Genomic DNA, 25433 nt, shown 5'->3' on the forward strand with positions numbered 1-25433 from the left:
GTTAACCAAATTCTATGTCCCGAAGTCTTATATTATGTACAGTATCTTTTAACACTCGTATGTTGTCCCTTAGAGCATCTCCAACAGGAGGATCTCAAGTTCCTATTTTAACAGATCAGGCTGTTTTTCTTAAAAAATCATCTCCAACGGGACCTTTAATAGAGGATGTGAAGATTATGTGGCAGACGGTTAGGTTAACATCCTCTAGCCCATCCTCTGGTTTCAGAGGATCTCCTAGAGGATTTAATCAATCCATGTCATCAATAATTTAAACAGATTCTTTCTTTCTTTTTTGTGAAATTTTTTTGTTCTCCGAACAACCCAATATGGGTTTGAGATTCTCTGTAAATAAATCTCCTCTTTGATAGATTTACATAACGAGAGCACCACATGAAGATAACAGGTAGAAGAATAACAAACATAGATGAAGAATTTGATGTGATTTAATCTAAAAAGTAATAATAGAAATACAAGTACAGAAGAAGGAGGTCGGGTTTGCTCTACCTTACCAATTAAATCAAATGGTGTTTTAATCTGGTGCTTGATTCGAGACACCTGATGTTAATACAATGTAAATCTGATTGTACGTATAAATCCATATGATGTCTACTCTGGTCAATCGTTGTGGAAACACATGAACTTCGTTTATTTTGCTACAATATATAGGTCATGACCAGTTTTTGCGGGAGTGAATTTTATTTTACCCGTGAACAAGATATTTAGAAAAGAAAAAGAAAAACTGCTCATGCTATCAATACAGGACAACTGTAACACCATTTCCTCACAAAATCACGTGGTTGGAGATGATTCTCTTGAATTACCTATATCTTAGGAAAGTTTCAATACAAATAAGCAGAGGATGTTTACTTTATGCATCCGCATATGAAGGATAAGGATGTGCCGTTGGAGGTGCTCATAGTGTTCCCTTAGAGCAATTCCTATGGCAATGTTCAAATACATTTGTTTGTTGAGCCACGTGGATGGTCAAACATGATTCTCCACTATGGGAAATGCGTTGATTCGTTGACCGCGGGTGTTTGTTCGTTGATCGCGGGCGTTCGTTCTTTGATCGCGCGTGACATCATTAAACGTGCGCTGAATGTTACGACTCGATGTTCAAATCAAGAGATCTGCTGATTTGAACATCCATTGTTCATTCCATAGTGGGAGCAAAATGAACAAACTCCCCGTTTATTTGTCCCGTAGGAATTGCTCTTAGTAGAAGATATTGTAAAATAAGAATTTTAGCATGTTTGACACGTTGAGTAAGACTAGCCAGGGCCCAGGGCATTTTAAGACGCATTTAGTCTTTTCTTCACTAGTGATAAAAGAAGGCAACCGAGGGGAAGTTAGGTTTTGCTTTTCTCCTTCCCCGTTTCTTTTTTTCATTTTCCTTTCTTTTCTTCCTCTGGTGGTTTCATGAAAAGTTAGCAAGCCTGGTGGAGGTAGCTAATGGCGATTAGATTGTAAATGAAGAAGAGGAATTATCGGTTCTTCAACCTGAGAATTTGATTTGAGGCAAGTGGTTCCCACTCAATTAGTACCAATGATTTTTGTCAGTTACGAGTTTCTGTACAACACTAGATGCATGTTTCGTTAGTTACTTGGCTTTAATTTCTTCCTTGCATTTAAAAAAAAAAATTAAAAAAAAAAGAAATTAGAGTTATGCCAATTTTGGTCCTGTTCTAGAATCTAATTATTAAACTTCAATTTTAGTGAAACTAAAGTTTGGGATAGATGTATTTTGTTTCAATTCCAAGATTTTAAATTTAACTGGGTGGGTTGACAAGCTAGTGTTTCTTTCTTTTGGATACATGTTTGTTTACGGTTTCGCTAGCCTCTGATAACTAATGATCCTTACTTACTTTGCCTTGTATGGATTTGTACTTTGTATATTTTTGGAGAGGAAAAATGAATCGCTACTGTAGAAATTGGTTGATTAGGCTAAATGTTGATCTTCAGAAATTAAGGTAGATTAATGGATAGCTGATTACAGTGGTTAGTTGATTGTACATGAAGTGTTCTTTGAAATATCTATATGGCAATTAACCAATCAAACTTGTTTGACTGTATCTCTAACTCTGTCAGTACTCTATTTATTGTCCAGTGAATAAATTACATGCACATTAGTATGGGAAATCTCCGGACTTTAAGTACAAATTGTGAAAATTCTGGTTTATACACACAATGGAATTATGGTCTTGAATCTCTATTGTTTACATATTTTTCTTCTTATGTGTACATAATGGCTTCATCATTTTCTTAGATTGACGTGTGAGGTGATTTGCTTGTCTTGATTGACATTCATACCTTTATTATTTTTGGTACTTGAGTTTCAATGTTAGAGTTACTTGGAAACTTAGTCTAGATGATGAAACCTTAGCACGAACTGTGAATCTGTTTTTTTCTGAAATCTGGAACGTATGTACTGTTGGAGTGAGATACTAAAATCTGACCGTTAGGACTCGGTGAATTTTTGATATGTTACTTTTATAAATGTTAAGAAGAGTCTACTGGAATTTCAAGAGGATCGGACATGGGGAAGGGGTAGAAAATGCAGTAGAACAGAGAACAGCCTGTATTGAGTCTCGACATATATTTTTACTTTTAGTCTTAGCGGGGAAAACACTACGGGACTTATTTGTGAATTTATGGCTGTGTCTATAGTCTTGAGACTTTAGTTAGTGGATGTTGCACTAAGTTTGTGATTGATCTTGATATCTAAGTAGTGGTGGTTTAGCTAAGTTTTCCTTGTTGATCCCTAAGTATCTGCCTAGCTTCTAACGTTTTTGAACCATGGCGGTAGATGAATATATTTCATTTCTATATACATATTTAGCTATTAGTTCAAATAGTGAATTGATGTATTAAGTAGTCATCTGGATAGCAATTTCCCCTTCCATTAATAATGATCTAACTTTCTTTAAATAAAAAGTTTACACAGGGGCAATACATTGTACTGTATGCTTGAGGTTTGCTTTCTACCTTTCTGTTATGTAGCAACATCTTAGAGTTGCACACAATAAGCTTATATTCGAGAGATCTTGTCATTCATATATGTGTTTGTGATGTATAGGAGAGTACATGTGTGTTTCTTTCTTAGCATCCCCCTCATGGACTGTCTAGGTAGCACTTCTTAGCTACTGACGATGATACATTTTAGTGTTAGGATTAATGTCTTAGGATTAACTTCACAAGACACTAATAGTTCTTTGGATCAACGTAGAACTAAAAAAAACAGAAATAAGATGCACTAAACGAAATAAAGAAAGACACAAGATTTAACGTGGTTCGGCAATATGCCTACATCCACAAACGGCTACGATCAACTCTTATTATAGAACGAATTATAGAGAATAAACCACAACTATGACCAGCAGGATGCTGTTCACAAACCCTAAACAATTCTCTATGAACCAAACGTTCTAAACCCTAAAATTATGAGAACTCTTCTCTGAATTGTGTTGTGTATTTTCCCTTAAGACTTGTACACCTATTTATATAGGTTAAAAACTTGTCTTCCAAGTATATGAGCTATACTAGGAAATCTAAATATAGCTACAAAAGGAAACCTTGAGTTTAACTAAATTAGGAAACCTCTAGCTATGCTAAATTAAGGAAACAGCTAGACGATTCTAGAATACTCTAGAATCTTCCTAAAACATCGACAACATAACAATTCTCCACCTTGCCGATGTTTCCACCAAACTTAGCTTGATCTTCTCAAGTTAACCGTAGCCTCAAATGCCCCTAGGGCCTCAACAACGAGCAGTATTGATCAAGCTGAGACACCTCTCAAACTTGACCTTCAGAACAACTTTCGTTAACATGTCTGCTGGATTATCTTCAGTATCAACCTTCAATAGTTGTACTAATCCGTTATCAACAACTTCTCGTACCTTATGATAACGAACATCAATATGCTTGGTGCGTGCATGATAAACTTGGTTCTTAGCTAAATGAATAGCACTCTGACTATCACAGTTTACAAAACCACTCTGTTGTATAATCCCCAAGTCTTTAACTAAACCACGAAGCCATAATGCTTCCTTAACTGCCTCCGTCACAGCAATATACTCTGTCTCCGTAGTAGACAAAGCTACGATTCGTTGTAACATAGACCTCCAACTGATAGGTCCTCCACTCAATGTAAGACAATACCCTGAAGTAGAACGACACTTATCCCTATCACCCGCATAATCAGAATCAACAAATCTACAGACCTTCAAATTCTGCTCCTTCTCAAACACTAAACCAATATCCAAGGTCCCTTGAAGATATCTCAAAATTCCCTTCACCGCACACCAATGTGCTCTTCCATGATTAGCCATATAACGACTAACTAAACCGATTGCCTATGAAATATCCGGACGAGTACAAACCATAGCATACATCAAAGAACCTACCACATTAGCATAAGGAACCTTTGACATAAACTCTTTCTCCTCAGTTGTAGTAGGACACAACTGTTTTGATAACTTAACTGTAGGCGGAATTGGAACACTAATAGCTTTGGAGTTATGCATTCCAAAGCCACGAAGAACTCTCTCAAGATAGGATTTCTGAGTAAGACATAACTTCCCCTTAGATCTATCTCGAGTAATCTCCATACCCAAAATCTTCTTAGCTGGACCCAAATCCTTCATCTCAAACTCTAAACTCAATTGTTTCTTTAAAACATCAATTTGTGACTTGCTCTTTGCAGCTATGAGCATGTCACCCACGTAGAGTAAAAGATAAACAAAACTTCCATCTGGAAACTTCTTAAAGTACACGCACTGATCGTATTTACTACGAGTATATTTTTGCTGCAACATAAATGTATCAAACCTCTTGTACCATTGTCTTGGCGATTGTTTCAAACCATACAATGATTTCTCAAGTCGACACACATAATCTTCCTTAGCAGCAACTTCGTAATCAATGGGCTGTGATATATAAATGTTTTCCTCCAAATTTCCATGCAAGAATGTTGTTTTGACATCTAATTGCTCGAGCTCTAAGTCAAACTGCGCCACAAATGCTAAAAGGACTCGGATAGAAGTGTGTTTAACAACCGGAGAGAAAACTTCATTATAATCCACACCTTCCCTTTGTGCATATCCCTTAGCTACTAACCTTGCTTTGTATCGTACACCACTAACGACACCCTTGGAATCTGGAATTCCATCCTTTACCGTATAGACCCATTTGCACCCAATCTTCTTTCGACTCTTAGGCAACTTAACAAGCTCCCAAGTGCGATTCTTGTGAAGGGACTTCATCTCCTCATCCATGGCTGTTTTCCACTCAACGACATGAGTATTACTCATTGCCTCCTCAAAGGTAAACGGCTCATCCTCAAAAACAGAGAATGCATAAGATGCAAACTCATCAAAACCATAACGGATTGGTCCACGTCTCTCACGTTGAGACGTCAAGGACGGAATATTCTCAACTTGTTGATGTGTAGATTCCTCACTAGGAACCTCAAATTCAACTTCATCTTCTACAAGAGTTTCCTTTTCTTCTTCTATAGTAGATGAACTAGGAACCCTTTGCTCCACCTGCATAGAATCATCTTCAACGCCGCTACTACTCTCACTTTCAATTTGAGAGTCCCAATCAGTGAACTTCTTTGAATCAAGCATCGCTTTCTCATTAAAGGTCACATCATGACTGATAATAAACTTATTCAGTTCTGGGCACCATAGCCGATACCCCTTAACACCTAATGGATAACCTAAGAAAATTGCTTTCTTAGCCCTAACACCCAACTTATCTTCTTTCACATGAAAATAGGCTGGACAACCAAACACCTTCAAATTAGTATAATTGACGGGATTACCGGTCCATACCTCCATAGGTGACATACGCTTAATAGTTGTTGATGGTGATCGATTCACTAAATAACACGCCGTATTAACTGCTTCAGCCCACCAAATCTTGTCTAAACTTGCGTTTGACAACATGCACCGTGCTCTCTCAAGTAACGTTCGATTCATTCTTTCCGCTACTCCATTTTGTTGTGGTGTACCCTTGACTGTGAGTGCCTAACGATACCTTTTTCCTCACAAAACTCCTTCAATCGGTCTTCGATGTATTCACCGCCATTATCGGAACGTATCTTCTTAATCACACGACCAAGTTGTTTCTCTACCATGGTCTTCCACTTCTTAAACACCTCGGTGACTTCATTCTTATGCTTCACGGTGTAAAGCCAAACTCCCCTCGAAAAGTCATCAATAAAGGTCACAAACCACCTAGCACCTCCCTTAGAAACTGTACGAGAGGGACCACAAACATCCGAATGGATGTAATCTAACATACCCTGCGTTTGATGTACAACGGTACCAAAACTGCTCTTACATTGCTTCCCGAAGATACAATGCTCATAGAAATCAAGCTTGCAAGTCTTTTCACCTCCAAACAAGCCTTTACTACTCAACACGGACATACCTTTCTCACTCATATGCCCAAGACGCATATGCCATAAACGTGTTGACTCCACCTGTTTCTCATCAATTGATTGAGAAACCATAGCTCCACCATAAACTATATCTCCTTGTAAGAAATATAAATTACCATGTCTTTCACCGGTCATCTTCAAACTACCGTCGTAGTATACCTTCAAGAATCCATATTCAGCAACATACTTGTATCCAAGTGATTCAAGTACTCTTAACGAAATCAAACTCTTTCTCAAGTCTGGAACATGTGTAACCTCTGAAAGTGTTGTGATAACACCATGCGAACGAACCTGTACCATACCAACTCCAACTGTTTTGCAGGCATTAGAATTGCCCATCATAACAGTACCACCATTCACCTCTCTATAAGTAGTGAAACAATCCTTTGAAGGACACATATGATACGAAGCACCGGAATCAAGCATCCAACCATCATTGAGATAAGTCTTTGATGTAACGGTTAACACTTCCTCATCAAAACCACACATTGGGTCTTCTAAAACTTCACTGCCTTCCGCAACCGAAGCAACAACGTTCTTCGAATCTGATTTCTCACGTTTCTCATCTCTTGCCTTAAGCTTGAGACAATCAGCCCTAATATGACCAGTTTTACGACAATAATAACACTCAATATCGTTTTTCTTGAAACGATTCTTCGACTCCTGCTTCTTATTACTATTCTTTCCTCTATCAACAAACAAACCCTCGGTTTGTGCTTCATTGCTTAACTCTTGTTTCCTTAATGCCTTAGCTTGTAAAGCAGCGACCACATCATCGAAAGCCAACTTATTGTCTCCTTCGATTTTCACACTCAGCAAGTAGTTAACGAAAGCATCATTCGATGGAGGCAAAGAATATAATAATATCATAGATTTGTCCATATCAGAAATAGTCATACTGATGTTAGATAAATCAGAACAGATCTTACTAAACTCGTTAATATGATCAACCATAAGCTTACCTGAAGCCATCCGAAAGGCATGAAGCCTGCGCTTCAACTAAAGCTCCGAAGTCAAATCCTTTTGCAAGTAGAGCTTCTCTAACTTATCCCACAACACCTTTGCAGTGGATTCACTCGAAAAATTATGAGTGATCTCCCTTGACAAACATAACCGAATAGTTGAACAAGCCTCCAAAACAAGGTCATCCCACTTCTCATCGCTCCATTCCTTTGGTAACGCTGCTGGTTTATCCTTGATCGCTTTGATTTGTTTTATACTAACAAGAATATCTTTAACATCAGTTTGCCATGATGTAAAATTATTCTTCCCGTTGAATTTGATACTATCAAATCCACGCACCTTCGAAGAACTTCCACTTGATGTAGAACTAGACATCTTCACTACCAACTATGATCCTCTCCACGCTCACCGCACCACTTGTTAGGATTAACCTCACAAGACACTAATAGTTCTTTGGATCAACGTAGAACTAAAGAAAACAGAAATAAGATGTACTAAACGAAACAAAGAAAGACACAAGATTTAACGTGGTTCGGCAATATGCCTACATCCACAAACGGCTACGATCAATTCTTATTGTAGAACGAATTACAGAGAATAAACCACAACTATGACCAGCAGGATGCTGTTCACAAAGCCTAAACAATTCTCTATGAACCAAACGTTCTAAACCCTAAAATTCTCTAGTTATGAGAACTCTTCTCTAAATTGTGTTGTGTATTTTCCCTTAAGACTTGTACACCTATTTATATAGGTTACAAACTTGTCTTCCAAGTATATGAGTTATACTAGGAAACCTAAACATAGCTACAAAAGGAAACCTTGAGTTTAACTAAATTAGGAAACCTCTAGCTATACTAAATTAAGGAAACACCTAGACGATTCTAGAATACTCCAGAATCTTCCTAAAACATCGAGAACATAACATTTAGATGGGTGTTAATGGTTTGGATCACCGTTTCATTTAAAATGGATCTCGGAGATGCATTTTAGATGCATTTTCATATTATTGAGTTCGGGTATAACTTAGCCTTACCGCGAATCTGACTGGGTACTTATATCACCTTGTGCCTCTGTGCCGGTCTTCCTCACTCACGAAAGTGTGCAGTGCAAGAGAAGAGTTTTGAAATTAGTCGAGATGTGTTTCATTCACTTCTATGCTATTTCAATCTGTTTTCGTTAGACAGGTATTTGGATGGAGAAATGAATTTAGTATTTTGATATTTAAAAGCATGTACAGGACATGGTTAGCAGCGATGATACTATTTATCTTACTTACATGAGATTAGTGTTTTTATTTTAGTTTGTATTCAAAGTATGGATCCGGTGTGGAATTTTGTGTAACTTCGAATATAAATTATTTCGCCAGTTTATGTATGGGTGGGCTAGACTAGATCGGATTGATTGGAATACTGTGGTACGTTAGTTGACACAAGTGTTATGTCAAGATTAGACTAAAACCACCCTGACACAATTTAATTAGATATTGATGATTATCCCATCTGTTTTCTATACTGAATGAGATGATGAAAAAGCTGTTATGCTTATGTTCCGTAACTAGTTGGATATGTACATAAGATAGCTACAGAGAGTAAGGTAGAATTATTTATGCTTGAGAAAGTAGTGGGTTTCCTAATTAAATAGTGAGGTTGCTTTTCAATCCACTGCCATAAATCATTTGAATTGTATATTGTGTATCAAGCGGTATAAATGTTTATAAATTGCTTTAATATGTTGTTTAATATATTTTGTTAAATGAACTGTGAAGATTATTTATTTTTGGATTTGCCCAAGTTAGGACAAATGTGCCCCATCCATTATATGTATTCATTTTCAGACTCTCGGAAGTGTTTGACTTTAATGATAATAGTATTCTAAGTTATGTAGTTGTCAGGGAAATATGGTACCTTAAGCTATGTATTTGTTAGGGATATACCGGGAGGTTTACCGGAAGCTAAGAAACCGTTGGTGAGTAAGGGATAGTTGTTGCCATGCAATTCATACTATCCAACTTAAAAGATAGTTACTGCTGCACTAAGGATAGTTGCTATCTAAACAAAAATACGAACTACGGTCGTGCTTGATCCCCTCGAGCAACGGAGAGGGTACGTAGGCAGCCGCTATGCGGTTCAGCACAATTACATGGGGTTATTCATATCGGCTGAAAAGGGTGGTTGCTGCTTCGCAGTTCATACTATCCATTCAGAGACGATTGTAACCGTGGCAATAGAGGTAGTTGCAATCAACCCATCGGCTGTTCATATTACCTAGTTAGACAAGAGATGATTATTATCATCCTAGATAATCTATATCATCTGTTTGATCAACACGTGCAACAAAGATGATTGTTACCATTCAAGGTAATTCATATCATCTAGGAAAGGGTGGTTGCTGTTTATAATGATAGTTCATATCATCGATATGGAAATGATTACTAACTCATTTTGAGTAGTTCATATCATTTGGAAAAGATGGTCCGTTGAGCTTGACCAAGCACTATGAGTTGCCAAGCCAGAAATGGCACCCCACTCATTTGTGAAATGATTGGTCGGTTAAATGTCCCTCCGAAAATCTGGTTTCTTTAGTGGCGTATCGGGAAGTCGGAGCTTATCAAGCGGGTCATAACCCAACCCGTTGGGAGCGAAAATTTTCTGGTCCATTACAGGTGGGGTCATCATCCAAAGAAGAAAGGTATGAGTCTTAAAACTTGGAGAAATTGTGTTTGCCTAAAAGATTTGGTGGCTTAGGTTTTAAGAACTTATATAAATTCAATATAGCCTTGTTAACTGAAATGGCTTGGCGACTAGTGACTCAACCAAACACTTTATGTGCTAGAGTTCTGAAATCAAAGTATTTCCCTAAACAGAAATTATTACATGCTAATTTAAAAAAGTGTGGTACATGGATATGGAATGGCATTAAAAAAGGCATTGAAATTGTTAGGAAGTATCATATTTGGGAAGTGGGTACAGGGGAGGATATCAGCATATGGCAAGATAGGTGGATAGAATCTGATGAACTCCTGACTAAGCCAACAGCATATCAATTGCAAGACTACACTAATGTCTCTCAACTGATAAATCAATATGACACAGAATGGCAAGATTCAGCTTTATGTGAACTATTTAGTAGTGATCAGATTCAACGGATAAAGAATATTTGAATACCAAACTGTGGTACATATACTATAAGATGGAGCCTGACTACTTCTGGGGATTTTTCTACTAAATCAGTTTACAAGGCTCTGTTGCAGGTTCAATGTAATGCTTCCCAGTTTCAGCAAAGAAAATGGCTTCGACTTTCGCACACTAATCTTCTTCCTAAGTTTAAACTTATTCTGTGGAAATGTTTGCAGGATATTTTACCACTGAAAACCTATTTGGTCAGATTTGGTGTTGTTTCTGACTCTATTTGCTCTCTAAGTGGATTAACTGATGAAACCATTGATCATTTGTTTTTGCATTGTCATTTTGCTCGCGCTGTATGGTTTGCAGTTTGTCCTCAAGTTTTTGCCATCACTAGTTCTTTTTCAGGTCTAAGGGATTGGATTATGCATTGGTTTATATATAAACCTAATTCTCTTATGTCTGATTGCTTTAGACTCTACACTACTGTATTGTGGCAGATTTGGAAATCCAGGTGTAAGACTACTATAGAGAATCTTCAACAAAACGCTATTAGTGTTCATAAAATTAAGACCATTGTGGAGTCCATGCAGAATACTCAACAGTTTTACATTAGCTTGATGAAATCCTCACTTATAGTAGTAGATTCTGTTTCCGAGTTTTTACTGACCAACAAAGTTCTGCAAGATAATCGAGACAGTTATCTAATGTTTGTTGATGTTTCTGTAGGTGAATCCTCGACTAATGCAGGATGCAGAATCCTATGTTGCACAACTAATGACGATTTCACAGCAGCCAGATGCTGGAGAACAAATGCAACTTCAGTAATAACAGCAGAAGCACAAGCCCTTCTTCAGGCAATTGGATGGACTTCCTACTTGAAATTCAGGAACACAATCTTCATATCAGATAATCTTGCCCTAGTAAAAGCTATCAATGGAGAAGGCTCAAATATCAAATAGTCACAACTTTCCTATGTAAATGACTGTCAAAATGCTTTAGCGGAACTGAACCATTCTAGTTGTAAATTTGTTCCTAGAAACTATAATAGAGCGGCTGATGCTCTTGCCTTGCTCGGAAAAAAAAAAGTAATCACTGCCTCCTAACTGCATGCATTAAAACTTAGATAAATTAATAGTTTTGGGATCGGAAAAAAATTATTATTTTAACAAAATTATTAATTTATCGAGTTAAAATTTAAACGGCTTTTGTTAACATGTGCAAACCTAGTTGGGAACGAAAAATTTTATTATTTTAGCGAAGTAATTAACTTATATGGAAGATTAATTTATGGAAATTCTAGGGTAATAGGAAAACTGGCCACTTTTGTAAAAGAAAGTTCCAGCCCTTTGCCCATTACCAAAAATACCCTCAAAAGGCACTGACCGAAAGCAGACAAAAAAGGGCAAAGAAAAACAAATTCCACTTCCCGGTCCTGACAATTTGAATTCTCATTTAGTTTCTCTCTCAGTCTCTCAAGAGTGTTCACAGAAAGAAAAATCCGCCATTTGCAAAGGAGAAGAGAAGAGGAAGAAACAATGAAGAGCAAAAAACCCATGAGTATGATGCAGCTCAAACTCTCTGTTCCTGCTCAAGAAACCCCTGTTACCAACTTCCTGTAAGTTAAAAAACCTTCACTTTTATCCAATTTTTCCAAATTTGTTATGATTTTCTTAGATTTTTTTTTGGTTTCCTTTTTTCAGAACTGCTAGTGGGACATTTCAAGATGGAGATCTATTGTTAAATCAGAAAGGGCTTAGATTGATCTCTGAAGAAAATGAAACTACTAGGGTTAGTCAAAATTAGTCAATATTTGAGATTTCTAGGTCAAACTTGGGGTTTTAATTGATGCGATTGTTTAATTTTGTTATGAAATTATGATTTTTGATGTGGGTTTGTTTTTATCGAGTAGAAATCAGATGCGAAAGAGTTCGACATACAATTTGTGTTGGAAGATTTAGAGACAATCAAAGTTATAGGGAAAGGAAGTGGTGGAGTTGTACAACTTGTTCGGCATAAATGGGCTGGAACATTGTTTGCTCTGAAGGTATTCCATTGCCTCCTTTTGTTTTTATTCTTTAGTATCGTCTTTGTGCTCGTATGGTATATGTTCGGTTCACTTGATTGAGTAAGTCAAAGATGGGAAGGTGTAAATGAACTGCCAATGATAGTGTGAATGCATTAAATTATGATGTGTTTATGAGTTATGACCATTTAGTTAATCATTGGTGCCGCGTACCTAATCATTTCGGAAGCATTGAATACGATTATTAGAAGGTAGGTTTCTTTTTGATAGAGAGTTTAAGTCGAAGTCATGGATTGAATGCAGGTTATTCAGATGAATATTCAAGAGGAGGTTCGTAAACAAATTGTGCAAGAAGTGAAAATAAATCAAGCATCACAGTGTCCTCATATTGTTGTTTGTTACCATTCGTTCTTCCACAATGGGGTTATTTCGTTGGTGCTTGAATACATGGATCGCGGGTCTCTAGTTGATGTAATCAAGCAAGTCAAAACAATACTTGAACCTTATCTTGCAGTTGTTTGTAAGCAGGTGAGAGTACTACTGCCTTGTATTTGATATTCGCAGTTGTTGAAAGCTGTCAGTTTCTTAAACTGTCATTTTCTTTTTCCAGGTTTTACAAGGACTTGTTTACTTGCATAATGAAAGGCATGTGATTCATAGGGATATAAAGCCCTCCAACCTGTTGGTAAATCAGAAAGGTGAGATAAAGATAACCGACTTTGGTGTGAGTGCGATGCTTGCTAGCTCCAAGGGTCAGCGGGATACATTTGTTGGCACTTACAACTATATGTCGGTATGTTCCCTATCTGTTCCTTCATATATATGCTAGCGTCCTGCTCTTCTTCGATTCTCCCTCCATTTAGATTTGTTTTTCCTGTGTTCCATTCAAATTTGTTTTTCCTGTGTTCCATTGAGGGTGTCTGGAAATAAATGATGTCATGCATTTGTTTTGTCGGAACTACCTTCTGCTTTTGTGTAACATGCTATAGAGATCTTTATTTTTCATGTCGCACATAAAAAAGTTTGGCACCGACTTATCTAGTGTCTTGTGTTTTCCATTGTGGACATCTGGTGAACATTAGCTTATTTGCTGGTGTGCTTTGTGGTAATTTTGTCAATTGTGGCCTTTTGGCCAGCCAGCTCGTAGAAACATTTGCGTGAAACTTGTATATGGATATGTTTGTTCATTTTTCTACAAGATGTATTTGTTATTACCTTTTAAGTTTTAATGGATTGCATTCTTATCAATAAAAGGAAAAGAACACGAGTGAACTTTATGAACTGTGAAAATCTTGGAGCAAAGCCCATATATATAACTTGACTTGAACTCTGAACTCTGAAGTCTGCAAAATTTACAATTTTTATCTTTATGTTTCAGCCTGAAAGGATTAGTGGAAGTACTTACGATTACAGTAGCGACATCTGGAGTTTGGGCATGGTAATACTCGAGTGTGCCATAGGTCGTTTTCCTTACATACAATCTGAAGATCAAGGTTCTCCTAAATTTTACGAGCTTTTGCAAGCTATTGTTGGAAAGCCACCACCTTCTGCTCCACCAGATCAGTTCTCACCTGAGTTCTGTTCATTTATATCATGCTGGTATGTTTATCCTGCAGTCTTGTCATAAATGTGTCATATATCCGTGCATTCAAGCCTTTTCTTCTCAAATTCTTACGACAATGTATCTGTGACAAATGCTGACAATATCTCTTCTTTGTATTTGGCAGCATACAAAAGGATCCTCGTGACAGAATGTCATCTACAGACCTTTTGGTTAGTACCATAGAAATTTGGCACGGCTCTTCTTTGCATCACTACTTTCCATTAAGAACAAAAGCATTCAATGTTTTACTCATCGTTTTGGTTAATCATGTACAGAGCCATCCATTCATCAAAAAGTTTGAGGACAAAGACATTGATTTGGCCATTCTTGTTGGTAGCTTGGAACCTCCTGTCAACTTCCCGAGATGAGTTTGTGTCTCTGACGATCGGTCAATCTCTGGATATCAGAAAAAGCCAAGGCACATAATGAACAAGCTTGTAAGGCATTTCAGCGCTGAAAGATAGCAGCTTGTCAGAATCGGAAATCTTATTCATTCTGGCCATCCACTGGATAGTAAAATGCTTTAAGCTAAGATAATGCATTGCACTATAGAATCATGCTGGTAAATTAGAAAAAGTATTGTATGCGAGTAATGTTGTATTTGTAAGAACGGTTTTCATTTTATTTTCTATTCAAGGCATATATGGTAAAGACTAATTTCTATAAATAAAAATTCTCAAATTTCTTGTTACACTGTCGAATCGGTACAATAGTTTTACAATTTAAGAACCCATTTCTTCAAATGTGGTGCTATTGTCAGTCATTTCTTCCAACCTTGATACAACTTGCAGGAAATCCAACATGGAGTATATTTCCTCACCCTGTGAATGTGATCTATCACCAGCTACAAATGTAGAAAACTGGTCTTTGTTAACCCTAACCATTGACCATGCTGGTTCTTTTACTACCCCTTTTGATTTCATATTTTTCCTCACACTGGCAGCTTCCTTCTGCTGCCCATCTGCTGCCAAAATATTACAAAAAGTAATGTGAGTTCCTGCGCAGTTCGGATCTATTTCAAAACTGAATCTTACTATCCTCTTTGCGCGTTCTGCATCTCTATGAACCATGCATGCTCTTAACAACGTCGACCAAACAACATCGTCTTGCTTGAATGGCATGCTAAGAATCATTTCCTCAGCTTCGCTCAGCCTACCAACACGACAGAGGAGATCAATCATGCAACCATAATGTTCTTTTCCTGGACTAATCTTGTACACCTTACTCATGGATCTGAAGTAGTGGAAACCTAGATCAACAAGTCCAGCATGGCTACATGCACTTAGAATGCCAATGAATGTAACATCATCTGGATTTAAGCCCGCCCTTGATTTTTCCTCGAACAGATCGATAGCTTGTTTGCTGTAGCCATGCTCAGCATAGCCGTTAATCATTGCAGTCCATGAGACAACATCTTGATTTGCTGTAGCATTGAAGATCTGTGAAGCTTCTGATATGCTCCCACACTTGGAATACATATTAACCAGAGCGCTGTTTATCATTACATCGCATTCAATTCCAACAGAAAGTATGTGAGCATGTACTTGTCTCCCTAACTCAACAATCGCCATACTTCCGCAAACACTCAATAAACTGGCAAGAGTAAACTCATTCGGTTTTGTTCCTTCTTTCCTCATCCATGATAAAAGCTGAAACGCTTCTTCGCATTGGCCACCCTGGGAATACCCAGAAATTATCGTACTCCAAGTCACAACATCCTTTCTTGACATCTCATGAAACACCACTAAACTTGAATCTAACCTGCCACACTCTGAATACATTTTTATGGTGGCATTGGCAACTGACAAAGAGTCCATAAACCCCATAAACAGACTGTGAGCATGTAACTGTTCGCCCCACTCAATCTTCGCAAGACCTGCACAGCAAGAGATGACTGCTGCAAAGGTGAATTCATTAGGACTAATATCTGTCTCTCTCATCTCTAAAAATGTTTCAATTGCTTTCTCTTCTCGACCCAATTGAAGATAAGTGGCAATTGTGGTTGTCCATGAAACCACATCGGGTGTTCTCATCCTCCCAAACAAACACAAACCGTATTCCAATTTCCCACACTTATTATACATAGCAGCCAGTGTATTTGCCACAAATGAAGTAGAATCAACCCCCATTTTTATCGCTTGTGTGTGAATCTCCTTACCATAACTCAAAGCATTAGAATCTGCACAAGCTTTTGTTGCACTAGCAAATGTATGTGAATCACATTCTACATCAGATTTCCACATTTCAACAAAGTATCTCAACGACTCCTTATTGTAACCAGCACGACCAAGTGCTGAAATGATAGCAGTCCAAGAAACAACATTCCGTTCCGGCATCTCCTCAAACATTCTACAACCCAGAGCAATGCAACCACATTTCGCATACATATCCAAAAGTGCACTCCCCACAAACACAGAATTCACAAAACCAGTTTTCACCGAATACCCATGTATCAATCTCCCATAATTCAACTCCGAATTACACCCGCACGCCTTAAGTACAATAGCAAGAACAAACGAATCAATCTGAACATTACCATCAACCCACATCCGTGAAAACAACGTAAGCACTTCCGAAACATTCGACGCTCTAACATAACCTGAAATCATAGTAGTCCAGGAAATTTCATCTCTCTGAGGCAATTTATCAAACAGTCGCCTTGCATCACTTATATGCCCAGTTTCAATCAATTTTTTCAATTCATAGTTGAATTCCATTACATTCACACGAGGAACAAACTGCATTCTCTCTATTTGAAAATCACAATCTCTCCTCTCATATCCATTATCATAAGCATAACCACTCAATCCTGTGAATAATCTCTGCACTATCTGTTGATGTTTGGGTCTTGTAATAATCGACAAAATCATTTTCTGGTTGCCACCCAGCATCTCTCTATGTTTTATCAATTGATGTTTTGGTCTTCTCTAATGATTAAGTTCATTCCTTAGCAATGCCAATGAGCTTCAATGGGACCTTAGAGCTGAAAGGCCATAACAACATTCAGCTGGTAACTGAGGTTACAACAAATGGGGACCTGAACACCACAGTAGTCCTAGAATCAGCACTCTTGTGCTCAAAGGAATTCTTCCTATCAACAAAAAGATTCTCTCAAATTTTGCAATGAGCCTAATGAATTTGAACTCTGCAGGAAAAAGCATTTGAGCAAGACTGCAAGAGAATGGCGCTATGGAAAATGCAACAGAGGGGAACTCGTCCCGACTCCCGAGTCTCCTGAACAGCCCAAAATTCTAGTGGTGTTCTTTTTCCACCCAAGTACTGGGTCTGGGGGCACAAACTCAAAATAAGGGTATTTTGGTAAATTAAGTAACCTACCTACTTTCATAAAACCCTAATTTTACCTCTATAGATAGAGATAAGTCTTCGGCCTTTTAACAGACCAGTTGAGGGTCTAGAATAGAGGCATATCCACTTAAAACTAGATCTGTGTGTTCTTGTATCTTGTTGATTTCAATGAATCAAATTTTTTGTTATGTTCTTCTTTTGTTGAATTGATTTCATTATTTTTTAAGTTAAATTTTGGTTTGGATCTATAGAAAATAGCAGAGATTGTGTGTATCGGAATTTTGCTTATTTCTTGCAATTTAATCCGAAAGATTTCTCTGCGAGATTGATGTTGGTGAAGGTGGGCAGTTGAGTTTCATAATTTTCTATTGATTCAATCAACAATCATTTTCTCCATATTTTTTGAACTTTCCTGATTTAGTTAGGTCTTGTTGTTTGAGTTCTTCTAAAACTGGATCTCCTTTCTAGTATACAACTTTATTTGCCGGAATACTCTAATCGGGGAATACATCAGAAAGTACGTCATTGTCGGAATCTGAACGATTTTCCAGATTAGGTTCTTTTGCGATTTGGTTGTGTTCCATAGAGCAAGTGTTTTGAGGTTGGAGTTAGATTGGTAGCATGAATCGGAGTTAAATCACTTTGTCAAGCTTTGTACTTCTTTGAGCATGACTGTAAGTTTTTCTTGAATTGATTAATCAAAACCCTAATTATTTTCTATGTTGGTGTTCACATTATTCTTGAATTAATTTTTTGATTTTTAGGAAAGCAGAGATTGTGTGTATCAGAATTTTGCTTAATTCTTGCAATTTAATCTGAAAGATTTCTCTGCGAAATTAATTTATTGGTGAAGGTGGGCAGTTGGGTGTCATAAATTTATTGATTCAATCAACAATCATTTTCTCCACAGTTTTAATCCTTCCCTGATTGTGTATTTTTTTTAGGATTTTAGGCCAATAGTTAGCTTTGGTGGTTGTATTATGTCATCAATTTTTGTTCTGGTAGATGCTGAGTTTATGTGTTGTTGATCAAGAACTGTTCCTAATTTGTGCATATATTGAATTCATTTGTTAGCAAAGCATGGTTGGGGTACAGTTATCATTGTAGGCAAAAACCTTCAAACATTATTTAGTCCTTGGAAAGTAGATTATAATTTTATTTTCAAGGAATCTAAGTAATGGGTTTTTTTTTTTCAATGGTTGTTTTTTTATTCCTTTAACATTCAAAGAAAAGTTTAAAAGATCAAATATGAGTGAAGATGATATGTAGGAGTATGAAGATTTAGATTAATCTGATTCTTCATACTCAGCTACATCATCTTTACTCCTTTTTGAATAATCTATTTTGATACTTAAATTGGTACATGTTTGGTCTGTGCAATGTATGATTAAAAACTGAAAGCAAATGTAGAATGTAAATTCCCTTATGAAATATGAATATAAATATCGAAAATCTTTACAAAATATTTATGTAATTTTCTGGGAAAAGTCCGTCGAAACATTTATTTAGGTTATTTTGGCTAGTGGATTATAATCTATTTTGAGTAATCAAGTAATGTTTTTTGGACGGACATATTCTCAGATTATTATGTAAATACTTTGAAAAGAAAATATTCAAATTTTTGATGTAAATATGAGATGTTTATACGATTTTCATAGTATTATGGTTTTTGTAGTTCTCTATCCAGAAGGCTATAATATTATGGTTTTTGTAGTTCTCTTGGGAGATACCAAAGCAGTTTGTGAAAATATAGCAAGACCTTTATGAAATTTGAATGTTGAGATTCTTTAAGAAATATGTATGTAATTTTCCGGGAAAAGTCCGTCGAAACATTTATTTAGGTTTTTTGGCAAGTTGTTTGTTATCTATTTTTCATAAAATCAAGTAATATTGGACGGCTATTTTCTCGGAATATTATGTAAATACTTTGAAAAGGAATGTTCAAGATTATTAGAATTATTTAGCAGTCACGCCGATCTTTGCTTTTTTACTTTTTTTCTACTGATTCAATAATTCTTGATCTTTTGTTTTTGAGTTTGTTTTGATGATAGTGCTGTTCTAGGATATAGAGCTGGTTTCAGGAACCAATTACAAATGGCAATTAGTTTTCTTGAATATCCTAGCAGGGACTTGATTTGCCTTCCGGTGATTGTTTGGGAACTAATGAAATATATAGCCACTAGCCCCACATAATGGGACTGAACTACACAGATCAGGAAAACAAAAAAAACTGCTGTGAAATTGGATTGATTGAGAATTGATAATAGCTTAAACTTGGGAAGTGGCCGCCTAAACATTGTAAGACATTGATTAGACATAACATGATATTGTTTATTCACAATTATTTCAGAAATAAATATTATAGACAAACACTGATAAAAACTCCCTAAAAACTGATTCTCGCAAGGAATGATGTTGTATTCTCATTCATGTGAGAGTCGGTTTTTGTGGAGTTCTTATTGTGGTTTGCTTATCATTTTTGTTTCAGAAATAAATTTGCAAATTACATGTATGGGGAAAATTTTATGATTCATGGAATTAAGATTAATATAAAATGTGCCTCTGCCTGATGGTTTTTGTTACTTTTTATATGCTGTCTTTCCTAGTAAAGTAACTTCTTTTTAGTGTAATAATCTTTATGTTTTTTTTAAGCATATTTATGTTAGTATATAATCCCCTGTTGAATTTGTCATCTTGCTATTTAATATGCTTAGTTTGACATCAACTAAAATGATTTCTTGGTGAAGGTGGGCAGTTGAGTTTCATAATAATCTATTGATTCAATTATCCATATTTCTTGAACTTTCCTGATTGATTTTAGTCTTGTTGTTTCTAAAATCTCGTTTCTAGTATACAACTTTATTTTTATTTTCTAGTATACTTTCTGATGCAGTTGAGAATACATCAGAGAATACATCAGAAAGTATGTCATTGTCGGGATCTGAACGATTTTCCAGATTAGGTTCTTTTGCAATTTGGTTGTTTTCCATAGAGCAAGTGTTTTGAGGTTGGAGTTACATTGGTAGCATGAATCGGAGTCGAATCACTTTCTCAAGCTTTGTACTTCTTTGAGCATGGCTGTAAGTTTTTCTTGAATTGATTAATCAAAACCCTAATTATTTTCTATGTTGGTATTAACATTATTCATGAATTAATTTGTTTATTTCAAGTTATTTGGATTTATAGGAAAGCAGAGATTGTGTGTATCAGAATTTTGCTTAATTCTTGCAATTTAATGTGATAGATTTCTCTGCGAAATTGATTAATTGGTGAAAGTGGGCAGTTGGGTGTCATAGATTTATTGATTCAATCAACAATCATTTTCTCCACAGTTTTAATCCTCTCCTTATTGTGTATGTTGTTTTAAAATTTGAGGCCAAAAGTTAGCATTGGTGATTGTATTATCTCATAATTTTGTTCTGGTAAATGCTAAGTTTCATGTGGTGTTGATAGAGAGCTGTTTCAAATTGAACAATATATTAAATACTTTTGTTAGGGTACAGACGTCATTGTAGGCAAAAACCTCCCAACATTATTCAGCCCTTTTGGGATGGGTTTTTGTTCAGGAATCTAAGTAATGGTTGGGTTTTTGTTCCCCCAGACATTTGATGAAAAGTTTAAAATATCAAAATGAGTGAAGATCATACGTAGGAGTATGAAGATTTCAATTAGCTTTGCTAATCTAATTCTTCATACTCAGCTACGGCATCTTTACTCTTTTTGGATTTCATCTATTTTGATACTTGAATTGGAACATGTTCGGTTTGTGCAATTGTTTGATTGAAAACTGAAAGCAAGTGTAGAATTGATTGATTCAAAACATTCAAAACTGAAAGTAAATGTAGAATTGTTATAAACATAGCTGAATAGATTCTTTAGTTCTAAGAAGTCTAAGCCTCTGATAAAATTGCAATTGTGCAATTTTGTGCCATGTAACATTTAGGGTGAATCTCACCAGAAAATTTCCATGAGAGATGTAATTGTCTAAATTCTAGTAAAGCAAGTTATTTGCTGGGACAGTCATTTTCTCAATTTAGATGTATTGTCTAAATTAATCTTTCGGATTAATTTTAAACAAAAATGAGAATCATTACACAATGAGAATCATTTTCTCACATTTACTACTTCCTATATTAAATCATTACACAATGAAAACATATGAATGCCGAAATTCTTTACGTAATGAGATTAATTCTTTATGCCGAAAACAATGAGATTAATTTATGTAAAAACATTATAGCTAGTGGATTATAATCTATTTCGAGTAATCAAGTAATGTTGTAGTGGATTATAAACTATTTCGAGTAATCAAGTATTGTTGGGACGGACATTTTTTCGGATTATTATGTAAATATTTTGGAAAGAAAATATTCATATTTTTGATGCATGTATGGGACTTTTATATGATTTTCATGATATTATTGTTTTTGTAGTTCTTTTTCCAGAAAGCTATAATATTATTGTATATGTAGAGAGTCCAGAGATCATCTCTCTGGCAGAAACCTTTGATCCACAAAGCAGTTTGATGTTTATACGATTTTCATGATATTATGGTTTTTATTTTATTCCATTTCGCAATTCTGCTGTTTTTTTAGTTCTCTATCTACATTCCTAGAAGGCTATAATATTATTGTAAATGTAGAGAGTCCAAAAATTATCTCTCTGGCAGATACATATGATGCAAAAAGCAGTTTGAAACGGGGACACTGAATCATTTCTGTCGGGGATGAGATTTTGAGTCGAGGTCTTGAGTAACGATGCAAATGAGATTTTGAAACAGGAACACAATATGAAATACTCCTCCATCTCACTATCAAGTGACCTAGTTCAAGTTTGCACAAATTTTTAAGGCAAGGGAAAAAGTATTTTAATAACTTTTTATAATTATACCCTTATGGATAATAAATAGTGAAATTTTGAAATGATTTATCTCTCAAACTACATCACGGATGTTCGTAAACTTCGTACCATTGAAAAACATTTTAAAACACTTACGTAACGAATATAAACATGACTATCAAATTATATATATTTTTTATAATCAATTAAAAAGATAATTTTAAAAATATCTCTTTGTTTAGTGATATAGTCTCTTTGTTTCAGAAATAAAGTTGCAAACTACATGTACTCGTCGTAATGGGTAAAAATTTGGTGGAGTTCTTGGGCAATTGTTTCCAGGAAGTTAAATAATGTTAGGTAATACGAAATAAATACTTTGAAAATGGGAATATTGAAGTTTAAATTTTATGATTGATGGAAATGAGATGAATATAAAATGTGCCTGCCTGATATATGGTTTTTGTTATGGTTTTCTTAATGTCTTTTATTTTTGTTAGTGTAAATCTTTTTGTTAGTATAATCCCTGTTGAATTTTTCATCTCGCTGTTTAATGGATGCATTAGTTGAGAAAGTATGACCTGGTTATGTATATGTATCCTTTGGTTTCATTCCAAAACGTCTGGCTTATAATAAAATGGGAATGAAACCATCATTTTCTTCAGATTTCTAACCTTAGCCTGATTTTGGTCCTAGTACTCTTTCCAATTCCCTATAAGTTTTGTTTTTCTTTCTTTATTATCAATCCTTTCTTTCTGAATATGGAAATTTCCTTTTCTTTGAATTTAAAGGAGTATATTAATCATGTATGGTTTGTGAAACTGAACTTAACATGTCTCATCTCTTTGTGAAACTGAACATAACATTTTAAATTTGTTTCCTAAAAAATTGAGTAATGTTTGGATGGTTTGTTGCTCGACTACTGTATGATACTTCATACTCAGCTAGGCTATAACCTTTTGAAGTGAAGATGATGCCATGAGTACGAAGATAAATATAATCTTCATACTCAGCTACATCATCTTTACTCATTTTGAATCTTCTTTGGCTGAGACTAAGCCATATGATAAAGGTTATAGCCTAGCTAACACCTGGTTTCTTGTAAAATTCTTCTTTTTTGATGTATTCAGCAAAACCACCTAGGTGTGGTAAAAGTAGATTGCAGTTGAGTTTCATGCTGAGCTAATCTATTGATGCAATCAACAATCATTTTCTCCACATTTTTCAGGCTTTCCTGATTTTTTATCTTATTATTGTTGTTCTTATACCCTTATGTGATACAAGGGTTTCCTATTGTATAATGTGAATTTATTTGTTAGGAACCCCGGGGAAAAGAGTTTTGTAGAATCAAAGGTTCAGATTAGTAGAAAACATTCAGAGTGGATACATTGGTTGGGAACTTATGATTGGGTTGGGAACTTATGATTGGGTACACATGATATCATTACTAATGATAATCAGTTGTTTTCTTGAGTTTGTTTTGATCTTATAGGAAATACAAGGCTATATTTAGTGTTCACCATTGTATTAGAAATTTGATTTATGATTAGTTCTCTGGTTTACATGGTGTGTAGTAGTTGTCTAGAAAATTACTGCCATGCCTAGTCTAATATGTGCTTCATTTTCCTTAGTGGGACGTACATTTGCTTGTTCCAGAACTGTTAAATAGGTTTACATGGTGTGTATTAGTTGTCTAGAAAATTACTGCCATTCCTAGTCTAATAATGTGCTTAATTTTCCTTAGTGAGAGGTACGTTTGCTTGTTCTAGAACTGTTAAATATGTAACTAGAAATGGAACTATCTATAGAGAACTATATTTGAGCAGTGAAATTGTTTGGTGGAGCAATGAAAAAATATATAGGCCCTGATGGCAAATTAGAATAATAATATTCTTGGTTTTTTTTGTAATCCAATCCCGTACCATGAGGCAATTAAAATAGATGATTAATTTTTATTCCGCCTCCTTTCTTTCTCTCCTCCACTCTACTCGAGGATAGACTGAAGAGAGGCAGATTGAAAATTGACCAAGGTCATCTATGCTGAACAACTTTTTTTTTTTTATAAAGAAGAAGTTCCATTATTAATAAATTGGAATTTTTTTTGGGTAACGAGTCCCCCCCGAGTCATTCATAACAATTACATTAAGGAAATCAGGATGAGTGTGCTCCCATATGTGGGTTGATGTTCTGTTGATGATTCCAATCCCGTGCTGTAATTGTTTTTTTGCTGCAAAGTCTGCAAGTCCATCCGCCGCTTGATTCGCTTCCCTATATGTGTGTGTTATCACATAAGCCTGTAGTAAACGGAGATGTTGTATTTCTTGTAACAAAGTTCGTATGATCCAAGGTGCCTCAGAGGGGTCCTTCGAGACAAGTGTTAACAGCGTTGTTGAGTCCGTTTTGAATTGGATGGTGTTCCATTCTTTGAGGGCCGCCATCCTCACAGCTAGTAGTAATGCCCATGTCTCTGCCACGATTGATGTCGTTTTGCCAAGTGGCGTTGCCATAGCCATAATCACTGTACCATGTTCATTTCTGCAGATCCAACCCGCTCCAGCCATCTCTGGTTCGCCTTGATTGTTCATTTTGGACGCTCCATCAGTGTTGATTTTGAGCCATTGGTTCTGGGGGGCCTTCCATTGAACCCAAATCGCAGTCGACCTATGCCGCTGTTGTTGTTGTGTAGCGTGTTGGCTGCAAAAATTGTGTTGGACTGCCCATTTGTATTCCTGGCTGAGGAGTAAGGCTATATGAAATATTTTTTTCGATGTTTGCACTACGCTGTTGTAGACCTTAGCATTTCTTGCTAACCAAATATTCCACATTGTATAACAAGCCAACGTGAAATCCTCCTTCCTTGTGTGCATTTCCAATAAAGACTCAAAGTTGACAGGTTGTTGTATCAGAGCTGGTGTTGTTGTTCTTCTACCCAACCTTTGGTCCCCAGATTGGCTTCTAGCGCAAAGTTGTTGCTGAGCAGTGATTGTTGGCCATGGGTAAGGTGGTAGTGCAATGTTGTTGTAAACATTGTATTGGCTTGCCAAGCTGTTTACATGGCTACACATCATTTCCCAAGTCTCCCTCGCTCGTGGGCAGTCAAAAATGCAGTGTTGCACCGTTTCTAGA

General features: G+C 36.1%; 2 protein-coding genes, 1 long non-coding RNA gene and 3 other non-coding genes across 6 annotated transcripts; 5 read left to right on the forward strand and 1 right to left on the reverse strand.

Annotated features, from left to right (window-relative positions):
• Positions 1–11959: 11959 nt before the first annotated feature.
• On the forward strand, positions 11960–14856 carry LOC113319200 (mitogen-activated protein kinase kinase 6-like). Its single transcript, XM_026567474.1, has 8 exons — positions 11960–12154; positions 12240–12327; positions 12449–12583; positions 12866–13090; positions 13173–13355; positions 13941–14161; positions 14290–14335; positions 14441–14856. Exons 1-8 carry the CDS (start codon positions 12075–12077, stop codon positions 14531–14533), a joined length of 1071 nt encoding a protein of 356 aa, XP_026423259.1. The 5' UTR covers positions 11960–12074; the 3' UTR covers positions 14534–14856.
• On the reverse strand, positions 14813–17389 carry LOC113319199 (putative pentatricopeptide repeat-containing protein At3g47840). The gene has a single exon (XM_026567473.1). It carries the CDS (start codon positions 17054–17056, stop codon positions 14888–14890), a length of 2169 nt encoding a protein of 722 aa, XP_026423258.1. The 5' UTR covers positions 17057–17389; the 3' UTR covers positions 14813–14887.
• A 171-nt stretch (positions 17390–17560) lies between these two features.
• On the forward strand, positions 17561–20640 carry LOC113318514. The gene is made up of 2 exons (XR_003344590.1): positions 17561–18145; positions 20365–20640. It is a non-coding gene; the product is annotated as an uncharacterized LOC113318514 (long non-coding RNA).
• LOC113319908 lies at positions 17726–17872 on the forward strand. Its single transcript, XR_003345880.1, has one exon. It is a non-coding gene; the product is annotated as a small nucleolar RNA snoR135 (small nucleolar RNA).
• On the forward strand, positions 18237–18383 carry LOC113319910. The gene has a single exon (XR_003345882.1). It is a non-coding gene; the product is annotated as a small nucleolar RNA snoR135 (small nucleolar RNA).
• An 18-nt stretch (positions 20641–20658) lies between the features above and the next one.
• On the forward strand, positions 20659–20805 carry LOC113319911. Its single transcript, XR_003345883.1, has one exon. It is a non-coding gene; the product is annotated as a small nucleolar RNA snoR135 (small nucleolar RNA).
• Positions 20806–25433: the final 4628 nt, after the last annotated feature.

The sequence above is a fragment of the Papaver somniferum genome, chromosome 10 (assembly GCF_003573695.1).
Source record: "Papaver somniferum cultivar HN1 chromosome 10, ASM357369v1, whole genome shotgun sequence".
Lineage (NCBI taxonomy): Eukaryota > Viridiplantae > Streptophyta > Magnoliopsida > Ranunculales > Papaveraceae > Papaver > Papaver somniferum.